This window comes from Scophthalmus maximus, chromosome 13, assembly GCF_022379125.1.
Source record: "Scophthalmus maximus strain ysfricsl-2021 chromosome 13, ASM2237912v1, whole genome shotgun sequence".
Lineage (NCBI taxonomy): Eukaryota > Metazoa > Chordata > Actinopteri > Pleuronectiformes > Scophthalmidae > Scophthalmus > Scophthalmus maximus.
Genome location: NC_061527.1, coordinates 7,662,240 through 7,687,420, shown reverse-complemented (window position 1 = coordinate 7,687,420; position 25,181 = coordinate 7,662,240). Strand labels below are relative to the sequence as shown.

Sequence of the window (25,181 nt, the reverse complement as noted above, 5' to 3'; positions counted from 1 at the left end):
CCAAAATATTCAGTTAACTATAATAAAAATAAAATCCTGCAATTTGAGAAGCTGGACCCTGAGATTAAATAAGTTTTCTTCTCTTTCAAAATCACCAAATGATAAATCGACAATCAAATTTATTTTTTGTCAATCAATTGATCAAATAATTCTCCTAGGCCATGTACTGTTTCAACAGGTTGTTCCTCTGTGTCCTCTAATCCTGTCTCCTGTTCCGTTTTTGATGGCAGACTGAGGAGTTTGCAAAAGTAATGATGATGTTAAAGTGGGGTTGTGTAGCTGCAGAGGGACGAACAGGAGGGATAAAGAAAAGACTCGAGTGTAATGATGTTGAGAACGCAGTGCGATGTACCTGCTGACAGGATTAAGAGAGTGGTTAAGACTTTGCTTGCAGTTTTGAGCTATATAAAAGTGACAGTTTACAGGGCTGCCTTTTTGAATATTTGAGAAGGATTGTTTATTGAGTTCACTTATTTTATTAGTCCAGTTCCTCGATTTTTTTTACTCCATGTCTATGAATTCATACTGTGTCCAGCAGATATTAATTATTTCCCTCTGGGGAATTTAATCAAACGTGTGTTTGATGTTAAGTCAAGGACATTTTTATTTAGCTGTGTGGCACTGTTAAACCCCACTTGGACCTGACATGTAGAAATGTGGCTGATTGGTGGAGTTGGTTACAGATGTTGGGTGAATGGAGGACAGAGTCCAGCCTCCGTGTGAGGGATGGTGGAACAGGTCTGACATCTCTCCTGAACTGAAAAGGGAAATCCCTGCAGGCACAGAGCAGAGAGCGGGAGAGGGGTAAAGGGAGGAGGGCGAGAATGGAGAGAGCTGCGACCCCTAAGGGGCAACGTTGTTCTCTGATCGTCAGCTCCTTACCCACACACACTCGCGCGCGCACACACACACACACAAATACTACACACACTCACGCACACACCTCGATGCTCTGTCAGCGTGCTGGGCGATGCACTCATGCAAAGAAGGATGAGCGCCTGAGGAATAAAAATAAACGTTTAACTTCTCGTGTGCATTTATTTGTGTGTCTGCCAGTGCATCTGCTCACATGCATATTAGTTTATAAGTTTCAATAATATATATATATATATATATATATATATATATATATATATATATATATATATATTTTTCTTTCAAGATGACTGGCGTGCACTCTTGGCCTAAGTCTTTCAGAGTAGTTGAGAGAGAGCGAAACTGTAAAATAAGCCACTTCTTATTTTCTCACAGACAAAACAAATGTTTCTGTCTGTGGAATATAAATGTGCAATAAAGAAGTGGCAAGGAAAAAAGCCAGCACATTTTATTTTCTCTAGTACCCATTCCAACAATGTTGACTGGCTTTTACACAGTCACATTATTCCTGATTTATTTTCAGTTCCAATTTTTTTCCTCAAAGGTACACCTACTCTTCAAGACGGAGCCATATGTCTCTAAATGAACAATGCATGCCTGTCTGCGCCCCTGTTATTAATCATCACACAGTGTCTGTTTTATTAAATTCCGAATTCAAAAGGCTAAAAAACTAAAACCGTGAAGAAAGCCTACCTTGAGCTGTTAATTAGGCTTGTGCCTGGTAGATTTACATATGTGCTCAAACTAAATCATTTCTATGTGTTGCGGTGTGGGAGGGGATAAATACTACTGCTACTGAAATCAACTGAGATACTTGTGTTGTTGGTGGTTTCAATTTTAGGAGTCATCCCGTTTGGCAGCGTGACAACAACATGGGTGCACACTCACTCACACGCTGCATCAGTACTGCGTTTGACCTCTGATTGAGTTGCAGCGCTCTGGATCTGGTTAGAGGATTGTGTGTGTGTGTGCGTGTGCGTGCGTGTGCGTGTGTGTGTGTGCAGCAGCCAGCGAGGGCCCACCACAGAGGCCACAGCAAGCTGAAACCAATCCAGAGCCAGACCCGAGATTGATTTCTGTGGAGCCGTGCTCCCATGGGCCCACTGTTTGTATGTATTCAGTGTATAAATGCTGTTTTACATTCATTTCATGTGAGTTTGCATATGATAATGTGTGTGTGTGTGTGTGTTTGTGTGTGATTAATGTGTGGGCCACACTTTGTCTTTCAGTATCTCTTGAGTGAGTGAGGGGGGAGCTACGTTTTTTTTCTTCTTCTTCTTCTTGTATGTTTCCATTACTGACCGTGGAGATGCTGAGGGGTATATGGGGTATATATGAGAAGGCTTCGGGCTCAGTGAAGCCCCAACACGAGCCCTTGGCCCTCACGTTAGCACTCAACTATGTAACGAGACATGCCTGGGAACTGCTCCTCTCACATTACTAATGATTTGGACATCTTGCTCTTGTCATTTCCTGTTAGACAAACTTTGGTGCTGACGCAGAGTAACGGCTTCAAACCATCCATGGAGGGGGGGTGCAGAGGGGGGACTGCTTGAAGGGGAGAATGGTTTTGTGTGGAGGAAAAATAGACTACATTTCACCAGATGGTTTTTTGAAAGGTTGTTTCCAAGATGAGAAACTCAAAAGACTGGCCTCGCCGACTCCGAACAACACAGAGGGCTCCATCTTACATTCGGGTCAAAGCGGCGCCGAGCGTGACGAAAGTATCTTTGCCTGTTTCAGACACACGCGGTTGTCATTTTCCGAGCTATATCGTTTAAATGGAAAACGTACTGGAGCCCATCTGATTGCCCCAGGGCGCCTTGGTCTTCACATCAGGTGTGGTCAGGTGCATTGTTGGCACATTGGTTTCTTGTGTCACTGTTACTTTAAGAGCACTTCTATCAACACAGTCATATACTGTGCTTTAATATACTGCGCCGTCCCTCTGGCATTGATCCCACTCTCACACTGTTGCCACAGCGGATTCAATGTATTGCCATTGGGCACTTTGTCACGCAGAAAAGGAGGCTTCATGCTGAGCCAAAGCTGCACCTGCACCGCGCACGTTCGACCCTGTGCTTCGATTGTTAAATGCGAGCCCAGAGAATAGTCAGCAGTTGCTGCTTTGACACTGCCGTCCTTGTACCCAATCACAGCAAGAACTACATGCAGAGTAGCGTTGTAATCTCCTTATGTGTATATATATATATATATATATACACACACCTATTATAATACTGTAATTTCTTGTGCAAACAAAAAATGACAAATCAAGTCTTCTTTGTAAAGTTCTCTGCTTGTTCAACAAAATCCTGTATTTGCTGTTGTACCACAGCAAATTTAAGTTTCCGTAGCCATTGGCCGTTTGCGTCCACGCGGTTTTCATGGGCCGTGTCAAGCTGCCTCCTTTGCAGCCTCGTCTCCTCCTCTATAGACATAGCTAGAGGACATAGAAGGGGTAATGTAATTTCAGAATCTGAACGCCGCCTGGAAGACGATGCTCTCATCTGTTGACTCCTGTTAGGACGATCACAAGGTTAGGCCTCAGGACACACGGCTATTCTGATGAAGACCAGACAGTCAGTGGAGATGTTGTGTGAAACAACCCTTCGTTTAGAACCGAGAATGGCATTCCCTTCTTTTATGTTTTTGTAGAATTCCTTCATTTGTCCCCATTTTATATCTCTCTCTCTCTCTCTCTCTCTCTCTCTCTTTTTAAACACTAAAAGCCCTCTAGCCTCGCAGACAAAACAAAGCCCCGGCCCTGTGGTGCAGAATGTCACATCCGATATCCTGGTTCCAGAGGTGATGAAGCTAATTTGGTGGTCAGTCAGTGACATGGCTAACAAACAAAGTCCTTATTGGTCCCGGAGCACTGGGAGCGCTGCTCTGCTTTGCATTGTGAAGGACCGTGAGTAGTTGCCACAGGGCGCACATGCAGCCCAAAGGCCTCGGGATCTTCATCATGCTGTGGTGGTGTGCACATCTGGGTGTGGATATCTACTTCACCAGATAATATTATACATAATACATAATAATCTTTATGTGTATATTCACAAAAGGATAAAACGCTGCTGAAACATTCACAAAATGGCTTTTATTACCACTTAGATTAGTGCATTTTTGCCCTTCTTTTGTTTTGCTGATGTCTGGTTAGATTGCCGTGTAAAGGTTTTTGTAGAAACATGGTCTCATTAAAAAAAAAAGCTTTTCTTGTTTTTTACATGATGTCAATTTAATATTTAGACTCTTGGTTGGACAGAAAAATAAATGTAACATGGTTTGATGTCCCGTTGGGCTGTAGGATATTGTAATTCATATTTTCCACGTCTCCGCTGTCTCTGTAATGATGCACTTCCCTCAATGTGGCATTGGTCCCCCCAAATGTTGAATATCTGCCCTCAGATTTACAGCCAGAAGCTGGAAGTACTTCCATGAGGAGAAAGTTCTGCCACGGGGCAAATGTGGACATATTTTAAAAAAGACCCTTGGTTATTCAATCCCTCAAACAATCCTAAAAAGTGATGCCGTCGCTTACAGCCAGATTAACATAAGCGTGCGTTCAATTGATGTTTTTAACTGAGGTGAGATGGTGATGTGGCATTTTGAAGGGACGTGAATTTAGCGAGGGTGTGCAAGTATAGGCCAAACCCCCAGGGTCCCCTCTCCTGCACGCCTGGGGGGGTTCTCTGCTTCACACAGCCTGCTCCGTCACTCACTGAGGTGCTTTCTGCGGGATCACACAGCTGTCTTAAACGCAGCTATGTTTTTTTGTTTTTTTTGCATACTATAGCCACACAAGATTTTGTCTTTCCTCACACAGTCAGCAATTTGTCGGTATACTCTGTTTATTCTCAGTGATTGACAGTATGAATTGGTTTCACCTAGGGAAAGGTGGGTGGTAAAAAGAAAGAAAGAAAGAGAAGAGGGGTAGCGGGACTGACGGCCTTTTTTTTTTCACTGTTACTATGACTGTCTGTCACTCGTCTTTTATCATTGAAATTGGAGTTTATCTTTTACAAGCTTGAGTGGAATGTTTTTTGTTTTTCAAGTGATTATTAGCATCCTCCTTGGCTGCCGTCCCCGGCTGATCAAATGAGCACATCAAACGGCGCTCGGCACTAACGAAGCGGCGCGGGCTGGCTGGCTGGTCCCTGCCTTTTGCTGTAAGGCACCTGCTAAAGTGACAAGCTGGCAACAAAGGGCCCCCTCGCCACAAGAGAGCCATCAGTGCCGCAGTGTAGTGGGCAGGACAATGGAGCTGAGGGGTGGCCCGGGCTTTTAGCCACGTGCCAGCTCGTGTCAACGAGACACAGAAGCAACAGAGCACAGAGGAGCGTGGGGGGGGGGGGACGACAAGAGCGACGGAGACGGGCGAGGAGAGTGGCTGACACCTGCATGTGCTTGAGTTCTTTTCACAGGGGTGGACATCTTTACTGATACGCTGTGGCAGAGAATGTACAACGAAAACTGAGACGGGAGCGGGTACAAATGTGCAGGTGTGCGCACAGATGAAGACAGAGGAGAGTCCAGCGTTGTTGATGGGATTAGTGGTTCATGAAAGGCCAGATGATGGTGCAGATGCCTTTCACAGACGCCGCAGTAGGTTAAATGTACACACACAACGGAGCACAGCGCCGCGCTCGTTTGTTTCGGATTGTCGGGGAATAAATCAATTTGGGCCGCACATGAAGCCCGGGCTGTTTGTGCTGTGCTATTTACTTCTGGAGTGAAACGATCATTAGCCTATAAAAATCTGAAAGTGAAAAATGTAGAGGAGGGCTATAAATAGTTGGCAGGCAGCATTATGGATCACTGGCCTTGCAGAGTCCCAGTGGACCTCGGTGGTTCTCTTTGTTTTAATTCCCCTTTTTATCATTTTGCGGTGCTCTCTTCACCAGGGAGAGGGGCTAACACAGACACACAGACAAATAGACATGTACAGAAAATACATGAAACATCACAGATTACACGCTTTTACCTTGTTTTTCCCCAAACTCTTCATGTCAAACCTCATGTTTCGAGCACATCCATGCAGTAGGGTTGCCCCCTGATAGTCAGAGACCCTTCAGTCCATTGATATTTAACTTTTCAGTCATTGTGTGAACGCTCCTCACTCTCACGCTGCTCTCCACAGAACGTTCCGGAAATGTTCCCGTTGGTGTGAACGCGTCTGACAATTTCCTGCTTCATTCCTCATGTGAAAAAAAAACAACAACCCTGAACATTTCAGGATCGTCGTGTGGCATCTGGGTAGGACGTGACGATAATTCCACTGAGGAAAGCAGTGTTTTTGTTTTACAGTAATCAACCCACTCCCAGTCACCGTTCTGTGTTTTCACATGAGCTCGCTCGGACATTTTCTGGAACTCCTGAAAAAGTTTATACCTGGAGCAACATTTGCAGACATTTGTCTGGACTTCAGAACATGTCTGAAAGCAGCTTTAGAAAGCAACTTAATAGGATCTACAGGCAGAGCTTTGCGAATTTCTGCATTTACCATATAATATACAGCAGTAGCCTCGTCATTATTGGACTCTGTGGAACACTGCTGCCTGTATCGGCCACTGAAATCCACTTTTGGTCCGGCTTCAGTTGGAAGAGCCTGAGAAGCCACACGGAGTTCGATCACGCACGTTGATTTGGACATATGCACATGTGTCTACGTTGTGTCGTCTGAAGAGACTTGGTCATTAATCCAGCCTCGTTCTGCTGGTGAATAATGAATCCTGTTTGATGCCACTGTTGTTGTTTGGATCCTCTTGTCTGACTGTCTGGGACTCTGTGATATTCTCACAGCGACTTGCTCCCTGATTACCCGCATGTTTTGAAGCCACATTTTGGGGAAACTGAAAAGTCTAAATGGCCTGACTCTGTCATGTTTTTGGCTGGCTTAGCAAAGCATCTTTTCAAAGCGTTCTCCTTTATCTTCGTGTTGTGCCCCCCCCCCCCTTTTTGATTGAGACAATAGTTTCCTCTCTTCATTTTCTATTCCATCGCGTCTTGGACCGTCTTACTCAAAGTCCTCAAAGGCCGACTCACATGCTGAGGTGTAATTGGTTTCCTCTCTCTCTCTCTGTGACTCTTTCTCGCTTCTTGGTCCAACGAACACGAGTGCTCGCACATTTGGGCTAATGATTTTGAATAGTGATTAAAATGAATTGGAGAGCGAGCTCGCTTCTGTAGTATCCAGACCCCTCCATCATTAGTGGCTCTCTTCCTCTCTCTTCCTCTGTTTCTGTATCATCAGTGTTAGTCAAGCAGGGGTTTTCAGACGAGGCCCGGGGTGGGCTTTCATGAGCAGGGACTCAAAGATTTCTGCACTTCTTGTAATCATGGACACCACTCTTATGGCACTTTCACTGTCATCTTCTGGCTTCTCAAAGGTGCCTTTGATTCCCTCACATCCTCCACCCAGGCCGGATAGTGTCACATTATATTTTTCCTCTCTCCTGTTTAAATACCCCTGCAACCCCTCTCTTCACTGCCTTTCTTACCCCTCTCTCCTCTCTCTTCCGTAGACCCTAGTTCATCAGCGTGTTTTCATATTGACTGTCCTCAATCGGGAGCTGATTTAGCGCTGTTCTCTTTGGGACCGCTTAATTCCAGGGCCCTTCCCCTCTGCTTCTCCACCCCCCCCCCACACTTTGCCTTGATCCACCTTTTTTTTTATAATCGGCTCCCGCTCTTTGTTTTTCCTCTTCTCCTGTTTGAAATGAATAATGCAGTAGGGAGGAAACGGGGATTAAAGAGGCGCTAAAGCCAGTGCCAACTTCTGTGGTGCGCAGCTCCACACCGTCTCTCACACGACCAGGAGCACATCAGGGCTAACAAGCTTCCTTTTTTTCCCCCTCTTTCCTGGCATTTTCACACAGCTCTGCATCTCTCTCACTCTGTCCTACCTCATCCCTGCTGGGCCCAACTCCCACTCAGTTTTGCCACAGTTGATTGAAGATTCGCTCTTTCATATCAAAGTCGGACGACTTGTTGTCCACCACACACGGTGGCTGCGAAAAGCCAACCTGTGCATACTTTTCTAGAGAGAGAAAGTATGTCCAAGTATGCCCACGTGAGAATACAGCAGGGAAATCTGCAAAAGGAATTCTCTGCAGAGCTTGCAAATTTTTTTTCTCAATTAAAAACTAATACTAATGACTAGAGCCAGTATTTCACGGTCATCGGGGAACTGCAGCTTAAAGGGACTTTATTTCTCGGAGTTTTGTAAAATACAGCGGCTAGTTGAGCATGTGCCACAGGATAATGAATTACTAATTTGCTATGAGTATGATAGAAATGAAATCAGTATTGGGGACATGTTTCAAGTAATAAGAACATAAACAAACTGGAAGTGGAAGACAAAATAAAGCTGTTCACTGAAAATTGCCGAATGGCGTTGTTAATGTCTTTGTTTCTGCTCCCCCTGTGCCGCCTCACTGTTCCTCCCTCTCCTCGTCTATCATATAATACCTGTGTGATTGGGCCTGCTGTGAGAATGTTTCACATTAGATGAAACGCAATGTAAAAACCCACTCAGTTTGTTTACATTGAGTGGTTGGTGTGTTCTTTATGGGAGTTTTTTCCCCCCACTCTCCTCAACAGAAAAACAACATCAGTTTGTCGGGAAGATGAATGGGGTTCTTCTGGCTAGCTCACTTCCCAATAGATTGTAGACCTCTTGAATTTTCATCTGCAATAAAACCATGTATTCACACCTGCCCGCCAAACGGGAGGAATGATTGTGAATAATTCGTTGAACTTTTTTTTCAGAGTCGAACACTATCATTGTGAGACAGTAGAAACGATTGTCACCTCCGAGCTCACGTCAGCGGGAATAGTTTCCGGGATATTCTGTGGGGTGTGGGTAGGGCACGCAGGAGGCAGGACGATAAGCCCACTGCGGAAAGCAGCCCCTTTTGTTTGGGGCTGGCAGGAAAAGTTCTAGAAAATGTCCTGAGCACCCTTGATGTAAATTTGCATTCTCACATACGGCCCATCTGGAAAATTTAAAGGAAAACGTCCGGAGGTTAGCGCTTGTCCAAAGGCAGCTTCAACGGTACGGGATCATTTAAATAAACACATTACGATTTGAAGAACACTGCCGCCAGCCACATATTTAGGCTGCATTCCCTGCTGCACACCAGACACGAGTCTATCCCGTTGTACACAGCAGCTGTCTTAAACCAAATCTCTGCACGAGCCTGCGACAGGCATCTATGAATAGTTGGGGGATTTGGGCTTTAGCTGCCGCCGCCCCGCCGCTGCCAAAATCCCAGCCACCAGTTCTCGTCCGCATGACAGAAATGCAGGCGGACTGCTACCTTGAGTTTCCACCGCACTTTGTGCCAGCCAAATCTTTTGGAAGTCAAAAAAAAGTGCTCCCTGTGATGACAACGGGACCTTTGTGGGGACACAGACAATGAGAGAAACAGTGGAGCGGGCCATGTGGAAAGAGTGATTCAGTGAGATTCAGGGTTAACGAAGACAGTTTTAGTCAAGCATATGGGAACCCTAAGACTGTGACTTTGCCCCGTTTACTCCACTTGATTGAGTTAGCTTCGTTTATCTGTGTTCTCTCTCTCTCTCTCTCTCTCTCTCTCTCTCTCTCTCTCTCTCTCTCTCTCTCTCTCTCTCTCTCTCTCTCTCTCTCTCGCACTCTGCGCGTGCTAATCTAACATGGCAGTCTTAATTGATCTTGTTAATGTGGGACGTGGGAGGTTAAAGAATGTCAGGGACCTCCGATGCCTCCGGGTTATTTTGACATGTCGACAGCCAGGAACAGTAGAGGGTGAGGGACAGGAGTAAGGGTGCCAGCCCCGATGTAACAGAACACAAGGCCGAAGTCACGACAGGAGGCAGGAAGGCCGGCTTGTCCCCATGTGACGCCAAAATCAAAAGACCACAACACCCAGTTTGTCAGCCATCCAGTCCAGCCTTTGTCTTATAAGCATATGGTATTAAGTTTCCCATGCATATACAGGATGGTTCCCGGTTGTCTAATTAGTGCATATTTATTTATGGATGGATATTGATTGTATGGAGAAAAAAAAATTCCTCTGACATTTTAGTTTTTCTAGTTGGCCTCTTTTGCCTCCAGCCATTGTTGCTGTTAAATCCTTATTATTTCTAAACCTTTACTTTTTTAACATCTGAATTTAATTTATTAAACGTGTTTGAAACAAGCTTCTAATGTAAATTTCAGGAAAGAATATCCCCAATATAGCCAACGCGTTCCCAGGAGAAATAGTGCCTGCGCAAACACTTGTTTTCCTGATCTTCAAAGCTCACATGAAGGCCAGTGAACGCCCGAAAGAAAAGCTGAACTCATCTAAAATAAACACAGTATTGGCACAATTCATGTCTGCCCACACACGCGCGCACACACACACACTCACACTCACACTCACACACAAACATGCACTTGCATTGCCATGCATTTACTTATTTATTTACTTATTGCAGGTGTCTGATTAGCATTATTAACCTTTAGTAAATGGGACTTACAACATCAGGACGGAGGCAGTTAATTCATCTGGATATGCACATCCTTCTCTCTAGTGGAAAAAACATGCAAATGTTCCACTGTGAAGTGTGTGTGTCCCTTTCCCTTTGTGTAGAACTTTGTGTTCATGTCCATTTGTATTAGTATGTATGAACAGTATTCATGTAAATTAATGTAATATTTAAATCTGGATTGACCTGACATGCAAATCATTGGTCATTTCTTATTTTCCCTCCTTTACTGACCTACCCTCGTACCCTAACCATCACGACTAAATACCACCCCAACCCCTCACCGAGACATACAACCCAAACCCCAAAACCAAGTCCTCACCTTCAGAAAGCCCTTTGACGTTGTGAGGACAAGCCAAAATGTCCCCACAATGATCATTTTTAACTAAAAATGGTTCGAGTCAAGACATGAAATAGACCTTCCATTTTCCGGAGTCTTACCCCAACCTCTATCTTTGATCAAACCCTAACCTTAACCACTGACACCAAAATCTGCTTATTCGCTTCTGTCTCCAAGTGGACAAGTTCTCCCTAATTAACTAGTTCTTAGTATGGAATATGAGCCCAGCTTAGCCTGTGACAGAAACACACACACACACACACACACACACACACACACACACTCAAACCTCACAGCACGTCTCCTCAGTTCAATTTTGGATGTTGAATACATGCAAACACCTCGCCTCACGTGCGTTTCCTTGAGGACGCCGCACCGTTGCTGTTATGCATGCAATGCTTCCCGCGTAAAAAATCATGGGCAAATCGGTGTTAATTGTTTGGCTCTGCAACCATATTATGTGAATTACAGTGTTCACTGGCAACGATCCCAGAGCATCTGTCAGAATTCGAGCTCTTCCCACATACATGAGGCGAGAGGAGACTCTAAATTCCTAAGCTAATTGCATGTGTGAAAATAACTTTTTCATCATACTTTCCTTCAAAGATTTGTGTAAATTATTCATTCAGGTATAAGATTTTACACTATGGCACTGTCTATTTTAAAGTGTGTTCATAAGCCTAAGCAACCGCTGGCGAAGTTTCTTATGCAATTATCTTGCTCCGAGGCAACATGCCAGAACATGCAATCATACGGCACCATAGCATATACACCCATACCCACTACATTTACCTCGGTGTGTGACGGAAAATGAGGTGTAACTGCTGGTTTAACCAGTAATTCCCGAGAAAAGGATCCTTGGAAGAATGCCGAGGAAATACAGAATAGCATTGTCTCCGCTTTATTCCGATTGATACTGCCGCCGGCCTTTGCTGCGCCATGCTGCAACTTGAGAGGGTCCCAGAGAAAGAGGGTCAGATCCACAAGCGTGACGTGGGATCCAGTTTAGCTGAAACCAGACACTCTGTGGCAGCGACTTGCTCGCAGTAGTTTTACTGCTACATCAAAAATGACGAATGTTGGTTCAGCTGATTTGAGGTCATTATTTATTCTTAGTAACGTTTTTTTCAGTTTGTTGCTCCTTTTTTTTTTAATTTTTTTAACTCCTGGGTGTTTTGTCTAATGGTGCTGTTTGTTTCTTAGAGGTGTAAAGGATCAAGCTCCTCACACCATGGATATGGATACGCAGCCACAAGGACAGCAAGCAGCCGTGCCAGTGTTCCAACCCCAGGTAACACACACCTGAACAAGCAACTGGCCTTGTGAAGTAGGACGACGAGATAAAGAGAGTCATTTATTTAAGATTTCGTCAACTCAATTCATCTATCAACCAACCCCCCAGCTTTTACAAAATGTACTTTATCATGATGGTGAAGTGTTTATCGAAATGGAATATCCCTGTAACTAAGGGTGTCTATTTCAGTTAAGGTTTTATTGTAATCGTGACAAATTCTATCATACTTAAAAGTGTGTTATTCTTTTTTAACTTTGTAAGAATTGTGGAACGACAGATTTTCTTTTTCCCGTAGCTTAATTTACAAGGGAAGAGTTTTCAATAATTTATGATGACATATCCCTTCATCCGTTCATTGCAAGCATGCCATCCTTCACATTGAACTGTAAATATCCTTGCCCCCCTTTTTGCCTGCGTCTATCAAAATGTGCCTTACAGTCCAAACATCCTTCAGACCACCGTAGCCCGTGTGCGAGACGGACAGCAGTGGATGAATGTTGAGTTGTTTTATCGATCAGAGCCGTGGAGGCTGGCTGAGCCCGGCCTCCTTACACGCCTCTCTTGGTTCAATACAGCTCAGGTTTGCTCCGTGCAGATCTGGTCATGTTGGATTTTAATACCGCCCTCCGACATCAGGCCCATTGATTTCTTTCCAGAAGGATGTTTTTGCCTCCATAACTATTCAATAGACTTTAAACAAAGAGGATCATCCATATGCCCCAGAGTTCTTTTTTTTTTTTTTTGAGAAAGAAACAACACTAAAAATAGGCCTGTGCTCTCAGTTGTTGTTTTTCTTGCCTATGCAAGGGCACCGCAACATTAACACTGGAATTGCCAAGGGGGTTAATTTATTCTAGGTTTGTAATTGCAAAATTTAGGATAATTGGGTTGTGCACAGAAGAAAGTCAGATAAAAGCTCTAATGATCAATTTGGCTTTGGCAACGCACACGCACACACACACACACACACACACACACAGTTGATTATGTATTATTGTTCAGGCTTGATGCTTCCTTTTTCAATCTATTTCTAGAAGGTTAAATCAGTTTTATTTCCAGGCCTTTACTTTTTGTGCCTAGGTTATTGGAAGCACAGTGAACTTTCTATGTTGCATCCTGTGTTTTTTTTTCTCACTCTGACAGAACGTCTGAACTGATTTCCCATTTAGTGGGAGATGGAGAGAGAGAGTCACTTAGTATATGTAGATGGCTGTCTAGCCAGCAACCAGATGGGTGTCTTTCAACAAGTCCTCTATCTGTCTCACACTTTCCAAAGGTTCTGTCTGCTTTGCAGCACGAAAAAAAAAGAAAAGCCCGACCAACCTCCTGCAGAAATCTGAATTGTATATGTGATAAAGGATATTCTGTATTTCTTGCAATATCATTTCTCCTGGTCCCGGAGGTATGATGCATATGCATTACGTAAACGAGATGAGCTGGAAAAGGTGTGCATTTTTAATGGCGCATTTGCTCTTTGAGTGAGTGAGTGGGAGGGTTGGCGAGGAGGAGGCCCCCTCAGATCAGATTTTGATCGTCACTGCCGAGTTTGACAGACACGGATCTGTCTGTAAGCGCCGGGACAAGGCGACGCCGTCGTGGAGCAGAGTGAGGGGAGGAGAACGTGAAGCACCTTTGGGGTGAATCCTGCCGGTTTAACTGCCTGGCTGGCTGACTGGCTGAGGATGAATATTTCATGGTGCTGTGCTCAAGGGGGCTGGTGACTGCTCAGGGTGGGAGTTAGCCCCCCCCCCCCCGCTTGCCAGTTGCTGTTTCTGGCTCTCCCTGTATCCCTCCCTGTCTATCTGGAGACTACATCCACTGTAATGCCACGAATATTGTTATAACACTTTTTACATAAAACATTTTTACAGAAAAAAAAAATCCTCTTCTTCATTCGACACAGAATGGGGTCATTCTGAACAGTAGAGGGTCTCGAACATGGACCATCGCACCATATACTGCAAATTATTTGTCAGACCAGTTTTGTTGTCCAACAACTCAATGAGAAAATGGTCTTTGTCATACATTGTTAAGAAGACACATCACACTTTTGATGGTTCTGCACTGATCATCGTTCACTACTTTATGATCTCAAACTCTGACAATTCAAACATAAACACAGATTAATGACAACACCTGTATTTCGTGACGGGGGTAATGTTAATATTTCAAATGAGTGATCACAGGGGCCCTGGTGGACAAGGGCAGAAGGCACCAATGATGATCCATGAATCCCCCCATTCATATCTTGTCTGGGACAATTGTCGTTTCCCATCTTGTGTTGCACTTGTTTTCTTTCATTTTTCTTCTATCTTGTATATCTGACTCACTCCAAGCACACCAAGGAATGTGGCCACAGAGTTCAGGATTTATGCCACCAGGAGACATCCAGTTTTCAGATGCCCGGTCAGTCTGGACAGTGTGCCAGAATCCAGAGATGTTTTTTTCCTTCCAATTTAGCCGGCTTCGTGTGGACGTGCCCTGAGTTTCTCTCTCTGTGTTTCTCGTCCCCCCTCTGTCTCTCTCCATGGGAGACAGCACCTCTCTGCCGCCGCTGGCCTTTCTGTGGCAGCCGTTGGCACTGCTGGGCTGTCACATCACACCCTCTTCCCTCTGCTGCTTGTCTCCCCCCCCCTCACCCTCTTTCCCCTCTCCCTGTCTTCCGCATTCCCTTTTCCACTCACCATGTGTCTTGTCAGCAGTGTTTGGCGATGGTGTCATTATCGGCCAGCCCTGTATCACACTTCCTCCGATGAGCTCTGTCTGTCTGCTCTCGCTGTCTCTCTCTCTCTCTCTCTCTCTCTCTCTCTCTCTCTCTCTCTCTCCCTCCCTTTCAATCCCACTGCGAGTGAGTTGCCCATGGCAATTGTGTGTCACCTTTATACCCAAGACATGCTGTCCCTTAAAGACCTTACCCATAATTCCTTGCACGGCTGCCACCTAATTTCCATCCCCTGCAGCTCGTCTCCATCACCAACCACAATGATTTGAGTGAAAAGAGTAGGCGCACCACATGGTGCAGCACCGAATTGTAAGGTGAGAAAGAGATGAAGAAAGCATTACGAAGATCATAAATAGACACTATAATAATAATCAATGGTCCTAATGCGAATTGTTTCTTTGTCTCAGCCTTTACTTATACTATTGGCCTGAAGTAAATTATAATTTCCTACTTCTGATGTTTGACCCTTTATTCTACCAGTCATCTAAGAATTTTTTAATTAATTAAAACTGTTGTTGTTTTGGTAAGTTTGTCGTGGATAAAAATATTTAGGCTCTGCAGCATTTCTGCCATGTTTTACTCATGCGGATTAAAGTGTAGGAGTCCAGGAATCCCTCGTATTTTTAGCTCAACCATCCCGTTTAACACACACATGAGAGTCAAGTTTAGATTTCTACACACAGTCTTCTGTATATAACCCTCCCAGTTTTGTCCGACACTGACCCCGCGTCCTTCAGGGTCATTCCTCTGTGACTCTCCGTGTGTGTGTGTGTGTGTGTGTGTGTGTGTGTGTGTGTGTGTGTGTGTGTGTGTGTGTGTGTGTGTGTGTGTGTGTGTGTGTGTGTGTGTGTGTGTGTGTGTGTGTGTGTGTGTGTGTGTGTGTGTGTGTGTGTGTGTGTGTGTTTGTCAGGGCTTTGTGTTTCAGCTGGGAGCTCCTGATTGTGTGACACCCGTGTTCGGCAGATGAGACGGCCTGTCAGTCAGCTGTGGCCTGGCTGCCCTTTGAAGGCCAGGCCAGGGGGCGAAGAGGTGCCGCAAATGGCCTGTGAAGTTTACATACACTGCCCACTGCTAAACAGATTAGCTCTAATGAAGTGTCTAATGCCGGGGCTGCTGGCTGACATAATCCTGCCTGGCAGCCCGGCCCCTTGGCTGCCAAAAAAGCCGCCCTCCCTCCAGCCCTCTCGTCCACCCTCGCATGGCCTCTGCTGCCACCCAGGGCGACTCCACGCGGGGAGGTGCCCACTGTTAATCATGCCGGACAGTGTGCGATCTGACATGCAAATGTAGGTCATTGCATATGTAAATGTGTGATTACGGGGCCGGCATGCCAGGACACATTAGCGAGACTGTGCTCTCAGCAGGCGGTTGTCACAGCGCTTTAGAGGTTCATGCTAACATTTGTCAAGCTACCATGCAGCGAATGAAAGCAATGCCCCCTTGTCCCCTCTCTCTCTCTCTCTCTCTCTCTCTCTCTCTCTCTCTCTCTCTCTCTCTCTCTCTCTCTCACTTACTCATCCTCTCTCTCCCCCTCCCCCCTCCCCGATCTATACAACTCAAAAGGTCCATCCCTCATTATTACGCACAATAGGGCCACAAGGTCACTTTGACACACCTTGTGGATCTTTGTGTAGGTTTGCATTAAGCACCTAATTTGATTTCAATACATTGTAAACTCCCCGGTGGAACAATATGTTAGCATTGTTCAAGCGTTCAGTGGTCGTTGTTACCAAAGAGACACAACAGTTCTCTGGGTCCAAGGCGATGTCGAACAGTGGGCTGCGGAGCAGAGTGTCATGCTCGCTGTCAGACCGACTCTGAGGCACCTCGGGATGATGGTGGTGTCATGCTGAAAAATGCACACACCTCAGCAGTGTTAATTGGACAGGGCATCTCATTGGCTCACACCTCTCCCGTTGGCTGTCAACTTAGAAAAAAAACAAAACAATGACATGCTTAAATTGGTTCCGCACCCCACCACCACCACACCAGTCCCAGCCTTAGTTAAACCAACCTGTTCGGAATCATTTGATTATGAATCAGCTTCCAACACCTCACATGTAACAAACATCCACTTCTCTCTGTATTTTTAGGGTTTAAGCCTGTCGATTCAACACGATGAACAATTTAAACATGTCGACGGAGGTAGGATTATGGTTTTTGATTTTCTTGTGGACGAGGTGTAAGTGTTTATGACAAGACACATGGAGATAAAGTTGGTGATCATTGAGTCCTTAAGTGACGTTAAGCCTTTTTTACGTTAAGAGTTTTAGAATGTCCCCCCTTGGATGCGATCGCCTTCAAAATGTTTCGTAACGAACAGTTTACAAAAATACGGATAACGAATCTGTGGGTACGGATTATAAATGGCTCTCTCTTTTTTTCCTCTTACCTGAACCCCCCTCGGAAATTTTTGTAATTTCTTTTTTTCAGACATTGCAAACTAACCTTTGATTGATTGACTGATGACTGAGAAAAAATTGTGAGATTGGCCAGTAGTGGAAAGAGCTACAGTTTTCGCGTTGGTTGTTTCCTCTCTGTATTTTTGTTTGGGTTTAATTGTTAATTTTTCACTGAATTCGAGTTTAAATGTGTTCCTTGCTAGTGAGTTGGCAGCTGAGGGAATCCTGTATAGCCTCGGGTCTGCTCATGGTAACTCAGTCAAACTGTGAAACGCAAGTGAAGCAAACAAGTGTGACGACACTCTTGTGTGTTTTGGTGGTTTGGCGATTTGTTTTTAACCTTCTCCCCCTCTTCGTCTTCCTTCCTTCCTTCCGTCTGTCCTAAGTCGCTTGCCCCTGAGCTGCTCCCACAGCTACACTGGCAGAAGCGCTGGTGACATGTGGCATTCTGATATCTGTCACCTTCTGTTTGCTCCCGCCGACGCCTTGTACAAGTGTACCAAAAGGCTGGAAAGGTCACGCAGCCTGCTCTGTGCTTCTTTTCCCCTCACACAACATGGCCACGGGGCTCATTCTGGTTTATTTTTAAGTGTTTATTATTTTAATTTGTGGACAGTGAGCGTCTCAGCCCGCTAAGCCAATCCTGTGGTGAGGAAGCTTGTAGTGAACTAGTAAACAAGACGACGCCTGTGAACCTCAAACCAAGTGACTGGAGCCACAGCAGCACCCGTGAAGCCAGGGGGGATTATAAGTCTGCCCCGTAGACGTAAGGTACAAGGTTTAGTCAATTACATAGGAAAATTGTCAATCCACATATAAAAGTAAAGGGGGAAAAAAAAAAAATCCTTCGTTGGTGCCAAAATGTCTGGTGCCAGCATGACATTCTCATCCAGCAGATACTTCCAGGCCGTATATGATGCTGTCCCACTGCCTGCCTCCAGGTAAGTGTTGTAAGCTACACTTTTGAATTGATAGTTGGAAGACGTAAGCCGGGTAAACAACAGAAAAGGAGTAGTTTTCTCCAACCCAGGGCTTTTAGAGGGGCGATGTGGTGCTGCAGTTGAAAGTGTGCACATTCCTCAGGACCTTTCATAGCGTGACACATCAGCCGAATGCCAGTCAAATCATCAGGAGCCTACAGCAGCCTCTCAGCAAAACAGACTACAGCAGCTAGGCCTCTGCAGTTTCCCCACATCCTTCAGCTCTCACCCTCTCCTCTGTGAAGTTGTACTTCAATGGCGAATACATGGTTAAACTATTCCATTTGCTACACTGCTTATCCTGTTAGGGTCACGGGGGGGGGGGGGGGAGCTGGAGCCAATCCAATCTGACATTTGGTGAGTGGTGAGGTCCACCCTGGACAGGTTGCCAGACAAACAACGATTCACACTCACATTCACACGTACGGGCGGGCAATTTTCAGTCGCCATTTAATAAAAAAAACAAAAAACTGCATATTTTAGGGCTGTGGCACTGGGTTACCTGGAGAATCAAACCAGAGCTGCAACATTTAATCGATTAATCGATTAGTAATCGATTACTATATTAATTGCCAGCTATTTTGATAATCGATTAATCTTTAGTAAGTAGTTTTTATGAAAAAGGGTAAAATTCTCTGATTTCAGCTCCTTGAATGTGAATATTTTCTGGTTTCTTTGCTCTATGACAGTAAACTAAATATACTTGGTGTGTGGAAAAAAACAACAACTTCATCTTGGGATTTAGGAAACTCGATCGATATTTTTCACAATTTTATGACATTTTATGGACCAAACAACTAATCGATTAATCGAGAAAATAATCGCCAGAATAATCGATTATGAAAATAATTGTTAGTTGAAGCCCTAGATCAAACTTATCTAAACCTGAACCTAACTTTTACCACAGGTGTGATACAAAATAGTCATGTGATACATGCAGCTAGGTGTGATAGGTTATATTTCCGAGATATCCAGTTGCCTCTTTCATCTTCAACTGCTTATCCGGGGTCGGGTCGCCCCAACTTGAAATGGAATAATCATTGTTTGATTTACGTGTGTTACTTTGTGTTTTGCCATCTTGTATCCTTCTCTCTCTGCTTCAGATCTGTTACACCTCAAAGTGTGTATGTGTATAAACATTGAGAGCCATTTTTCTTTTCTTTCTTTCAGAAACCACTGCAGCCAGATATGGGCCACAACTCGCTGGCTAACTTCCAGATTGAGAAGAAGATTGGTCGTGGGCAGTTCAGTGAGGTGTACCGGGCGAGGTACCTGCTAGACAACACATCAGTGGCCCTGAAGAAGGTTCAGGTAAACCGCAGGAAATTTGTGAAAAGGCTCTTTTTAAAAGGCTGTGTAGTGCAGCCGGTGTTTTCGGCAGAAGGTAAATGTCAATGTATCCTCGGGTCTAACGGCCTTTTATCATCGGCCGTTACGTTGTGAGGAATACATTTACTCACAATTACTGGAAATGTACCACTTGGAATTTATCTCACCTGAAAAGGATATTCTGCTGTAGTAGAATGTTATAAAGCCACACGCTGATATTGTTGATATTGATAATAATACATTTTATTCATGGTTGCCTTTCAGGACAATCAAGGACACCTTACATGTACAAATGATAAAAGATAAAAACAGATGCACAACAGTACAAACAGACAAAAACAGAGCAATAAACAACAACATTTCTAAAACTTCTGAAAAGTTACCCAGAGTAAGTCAATCTGAAGAAGTGGGTTTTGAGACAGGATTTATAAGACAGGATATTGATATTATGGATTTTTTATACACTAACACGAATGAACTTAAGAAAGCATCATAAATCTGAAATGATATCAAATTTGACATGACATGAACCTCTCTGATAATTAGGACAACTTAGAGATGCATGTGAATTATTTGTTGTGTGATTAAGGCTAATCTACCTTCACAATGTGACTGTAATTGTACAATATCCACTGACACACACACACACACACACACACACACACACACACACTGATGCGTGTGTCACTCAGATGCGAGACACCTGTAGTCACTCCAACGCCACTGTCTAGATAACAGCAACCTTGTTTTCTGTTAAGTGTTTTTTTTTTCTCTACGTCTTCAGATCCACATCCATCTTACCATTTCTTGAACATGTCATAACACCACCCTTTCTCTCTCTCCCCATCTCACTCTCTCTCTCTCCCCCCTTTTGATCTCTTGATAGATATTCGACTTGATGGATGCCAAAGCTCGGCAAGATTGCATCAAAGAGATAGATCTCCTTAAGGTAAAGAACCACAGAGGAGAGAGACAGCGTCATGCGCTGCGCTCTGTTCTCTTAAGGTGCCTCAGCTGAGACCTTCCACCACAGGAAAACAATTGATCTGCACCAGACGGCTTGGGTGTGTGTTGTGTGTGCACGTGCCCCTGCATGGTTATGAATGCAGAGGGGGGTGTTTTTGTATTTGTGCACACAAGTTAAAAAAATATAAAAATGTGTGTGTGTGTGTGTGTGTGTGTGTGTGTGTGTGTGTGTGTGTGTGTGTGTGTGTGTGTGTGTGTGTGTGTGTGTGTGTGTGTGTGTGTGTGTGTGTGTGTGTGTGTGTGTGTGTGTGTGTGACTGTGCAGCATGTGTGTATTTTGCAGCAGTGTAACATCCCTCCAGGCTCACATTGACTTTTTTTTTTAATGCCAAAAATATTGTTTTTTATCTTTTTGTAATGTTTAAAGCTGGGCAACAGAGCATGAACATGGAAATTTAGCAGCCTCCCTCCTGTGTGTCTTGATGTTTTACCTCCTCCCTTTCCTCCTTCTTCTTTTACTTTATGTTTTCATTGAAGATGTTTCATTTATCAAACTATCTTAAAGATGTCTGCCGGGCTGCTCTCAAATACTAATGAACTGCTAATGACGACTTCAGTATTTCCTGTCTGATAGATTGTAGATGTGTGTCAAAGTTGTGTGCGTTTGTGGTTTGATTGTGTGCATTCATGCATCGCTCGTGGTGTTTCCCTCCATATAGGCTTGTGTGTGTGTGTATGTGTGTGTGTGTGTGTGTGTGTGTGTGTGTGTGTGTGTGTGTGTGTGTGTGTGTGTGTGTGTGTGTGTGTGTGTGTGTGTGTGTGTGTGTGTGTGTGTGTGTGTGTGTGTGTGTGTGTGTGTGTGTGTGTGTGTGTGTGTGTGTGTTTCTCCACTGCAGGCGGTTTGTGCACATATGCGTGCTCACACGTACACATTAGAGAGAACAAGAAAACAAAACCAATTAGTTTGTGCCACTCAAACACTCCAGCGAAGCTCCCGGGGCTCTTTGGGCCAATCAAAGACAACGATACTCAGATGCAGGCGAGATCCTGCAGAGAGTTGTAATCCGAGGAGCAGATCATTGACTTGACGGCATGAGACAGCCGAGTTCGCCTGGGTCCGTATCTCTGACCTCCTAAGGGGGGGTCAGTGTGGGGTTAAATGTCACCCTCTGCCAGGTGACTACATTTTTCCTTTCCTACATGCATCTCCCGCTTTTCCCTTTTTTCCCCCTTTTCTAATTACATGGATCTTCCTCCTCCATACCATTGTTCTGTATTTCTCCTCTGCTTGTTCCTATCTCTTCCATCTATACCTCATTCACCCGATTGCTATGTAGTTCCATCCATCCCTCCCGTTTTCGCCCTCCAAGCTTTTTTCTTCTTCTTTTTGTTCCCTTCCTTTCGTCGTGTAAGCTGATTGGTAGTGAACATGGAAGTTATGCCTGGCCCTGTGCTACCCAGCCAGCCTTATAATAAAGGGCTGAGTGTGAGCGAGAGACAGTCCTTCTGCCTTATCCCCAGTAGACAGGCCAACAGGAGACACAGGCAAATCAGAATAATGAGAGGCACACTGGCATGGGCCGACTGGAATGACACACACACACGCACACAGTCATGGCCTTTCAACAGTCTGCCTATTTGTTTGTTTGTCTGTCTGTGTTTGTGTCTGCTCATTCATCTGTGTTTTCCTGTTCTGGCATGATGATTTCAACTTGAGAATCTCACTTCTCACTCGGCCCTTTTGTCTAAATCCTCGCCCGATAGGAATGTTGGTTGCAGAAATAGCCCGCTCCCTGCCGATCTGCCAGTTCCACCATTCTTGAAATCCCACGGCTGTGTATCCCTCTCGCTCGCGGTTACTATCAAGACTGGATTGTATTCCGAAGACTAATGATCTGCCATAATTAACAGCGAAGAGCAGTAATGATCTCTGTGTGCTTGCTTCTCTGTGTTCTGTGTGTTATGTATGTGTAAAAATGTGTGTGTGTGTGTGTGTGTGTTGTGTGTTGTGTGTGTTAGAATGCGGCTAAGGCACCATATATCTGACTGAACCTGACCCTTGTCCGACGTAGTAACCAAGCCCGATCTGAACACAACAGGCATTCCGTTTTTTATGTCTGAACTCCACCCAATACCAATGCAGTTAATGAAACCTGAAGCAATGAGTTTCTGCTGTCATACAATTGTTGTTACTGTGGTCACAAATTGTTTGGTTTTTTAAAAACCTGTTTACATACAAGCTCCTGTATATGACCGTCAAAACGCATTGATTAATATAGGCTAAAGAATAGATTAGTTTATTACACAAAAATAACATTTTAACTGCTTTTGTTTGGCCGACGTGACGGAACAGGACCAGAACATAATATCTACATTTTTGTCCGGACTCGGGTTTGGTTATCCACCCTCTAGCGTGCCTGTCTGGGTTCTTCATCTGATTAGATTATTCCAGCGGTTTACTGACAAGACCGAGAGCTGGCAGCAAGCAGCTTCATTTAACATGATACTCACCCTGTGAATCCACTCCTCTAGGTCCGTTTGTGAGCAAAATATATATCGTTTCTCTTTCAATTGGACCAAAAATTTTCAAATTCTCAAATTTTCTTATTCAACGTAATGAAAAATATAAATATCATGCAACGCAAGGCATTCGTTTCTGCTGGTGATGGTCTCATCGTCCTCGGCTGAAGAACACGGGATGTTGTTCCTATTTCTACCAGCTGCTTATAAGCTTGTAATTTCATTTCATAACGATAACCTAATTTATTAGCAGAGTTAATTGTGTGTCATCAGATTGTATTAGTCAGTTTATTGTTCTTCTTTGACACACATCACCAGCTCGGCAAATATATCACACAGTCTTGCATGATTAAGTGATTACACACGCTGGTGGGTCTCAGCCAGCATGTGTAATTACATAATCAAGCAATGCCTCTATGTGATATTTACCAATGAATGATTGTTGTATTGCAGTAGGCTCCCGTCCGTCATTTACATAAACATCTGCATGCGAACGTATCTCTTCATTTCTCTGTATCCTCCGCCTGAGGTTCAAGTTGTGAAAGAGGAGTGGGTTGGGATGGGTGGAGGTGGGTGGTGGTGGTGGTGGTGGTGGGGGGGGGGACTTGTCATCGCTCCCTGGCTGTGCTACAGTGGGGATCCTTGCAGAACTGCCACTCTGAGCCAAAAATACATCTGGCAAGAGAGGACGAGGGAGGGTGAAGGAAAGATGGAGACGTGAGAAAGGGATAGGGAGAACGAATGGAGAGAGCGCGGATTGTGGAGGGATGCAGGGACGGAGTGGAGAGTGTAGTGTAGCGTAGTGTACTGTACTGTGCTCTCCTTTCCCCCTCTCGTCTGGATCATCCAGAGCATGAACATTTCTTTAATCACAGCAGAGAAAGCAGAGTGGAGCCGAGTGTAGGACGCTTGTCACACCGCTCCGTCTGCTTGCATCAGGGGCCCCCCCTCTCCTCGACATTGCCACGCCACACAGCTCCACACCTCCAGCTCTCCCACATATCATCCCCCCATCACTACCCTCGTTCAGCTCATCCTTCTCCTGCTATTCTTTTTTTCCCCCCTCACCTTTCCCTACCTCGTCACCCCTTCCGCTTCTGTCTCCCATCATTCCTTTTGAATGTCTTTGTCACTGTGTCATTTGTTTTTTTTTCCTTCATTGCGCCTCTCTCCCTCTCTCTCTCCCTCCCTCCCCCTTTTCTCTTCTTGCTCTGGATGGATCGGGACTTTGTGCTTACTACAGGGAATGTTGTTCCTGCCTTATTGGCCAACCAACAGGAAGGAATCTCAGACAGAGATGAACCCGGGATGCTTGTTTTTCTGACTGCCAGCCATGTCAGCCTGTCAGGCGTGTGCGTGTGTGTGTGTGTGTGTGTGTGTGTGTGTGTGTGTGTGTGTGTGTGTGTGTGTGTGTGTGTGTGTGTGTGTGTGTGTGTGTGTGTGTGTGTGTGTGTGTGTGTGTGTGTGTGTGTGTGTGTGTGTGTGTGTGTGTGTGTGTGTGTGTGTGTGTGTCACACATGGGTTGTTGTCATCACAGACAGAGGGGTTGTTGTGACATGTCACCCAGCTTTGTCACACTTGAGGACAAAAGCATCTCATTAGGTCCACGTTTCCCAAATATGGAGTCCAAACATTCAAGTGTTTTATTTTAATTGGTGGTCAAAGTATAGCTGATTGCACAACTCATGCCATGTATCAGCAGGTCGATTGTTTCAATATAGAATGTGTAACAAGTTTGTAAGAAGATGCTGCTGTCTGTAGCTTCTACAAGGAAGCATTTTCCACTCTTGGTTAAGTTAGTGTGACCAAGGACACTTAGTGTGATGAGTGTCACCAACATGTCTTGTGCTTGCTTTTTTTTTAATCTCTCTTATGACATGATATATATTTTTTTTATTTCCCTCCCACAGCAATTGAACCACCCCAACGTGATAAAGTACCACGCATCCTTTATTGAGGACAATGAGCTAAACATAGTCCTGGAGTTAGCGGATGCTGGGGACCTCTCACGTATGATCAAGGTAAGGAATGAAGCACAACAGCTGCCGCGCTAGCTCGCACTCACACTCAATTTTATCTTAGATACTCAACATGTCAACACTCAATCATTGATTTAGATTAATTGATTTAGATGCATATCCCTGCCTTGGGGGGCAATATCTGACAATAGCCAGTCCAACATTGTCTCTCACATTTGGCTTGGAGAGAAATGCCTGTATGGAAGTAACAAACTGCTGACG

At 44.6% G+C, this 25,181-nt stretch overlaps 1 protein-coding gene across 4 annotated transcripts in view; it reads left to right on the top strand.

The window, feature by feature from the left end:
- The window catches only part of nek7 (NIMA-related kinase 7), a 60,619-nt gene that overhangs the window by 9,699 nt on the left and 25,739 nt on the right, over positions 1–25,181 (top strand). For 2 of the 4 annotated variants that reach the window (XM_035647355.2, XM_035647356.2), the window contains exons 2-5: positions 11,933–12,020; positions 19,298–19,438; positions 20,343–20,405; positions 24,852–24,962. In XM_035647355.2, the coding sequence (XP_035503248.1) occupies positions 11,961–12,020; positions 19,298–19,438; positions 20,343–20,405; positions 24,852–24,962 (375 nt within the window). In that variant the 5' untranslated portion in view covers positions 11,933–11,960. The remainder of the gene's footprint in view (positions 1–11,932; positions 12,021–19,297; positions 19,439–20,342; positions 20,406–24,851; positions 24,963–25,181) is intronic. The other 2 variants (XM_035647357.2, XM_035647358.2) reach the window with 1 other exon arrangement.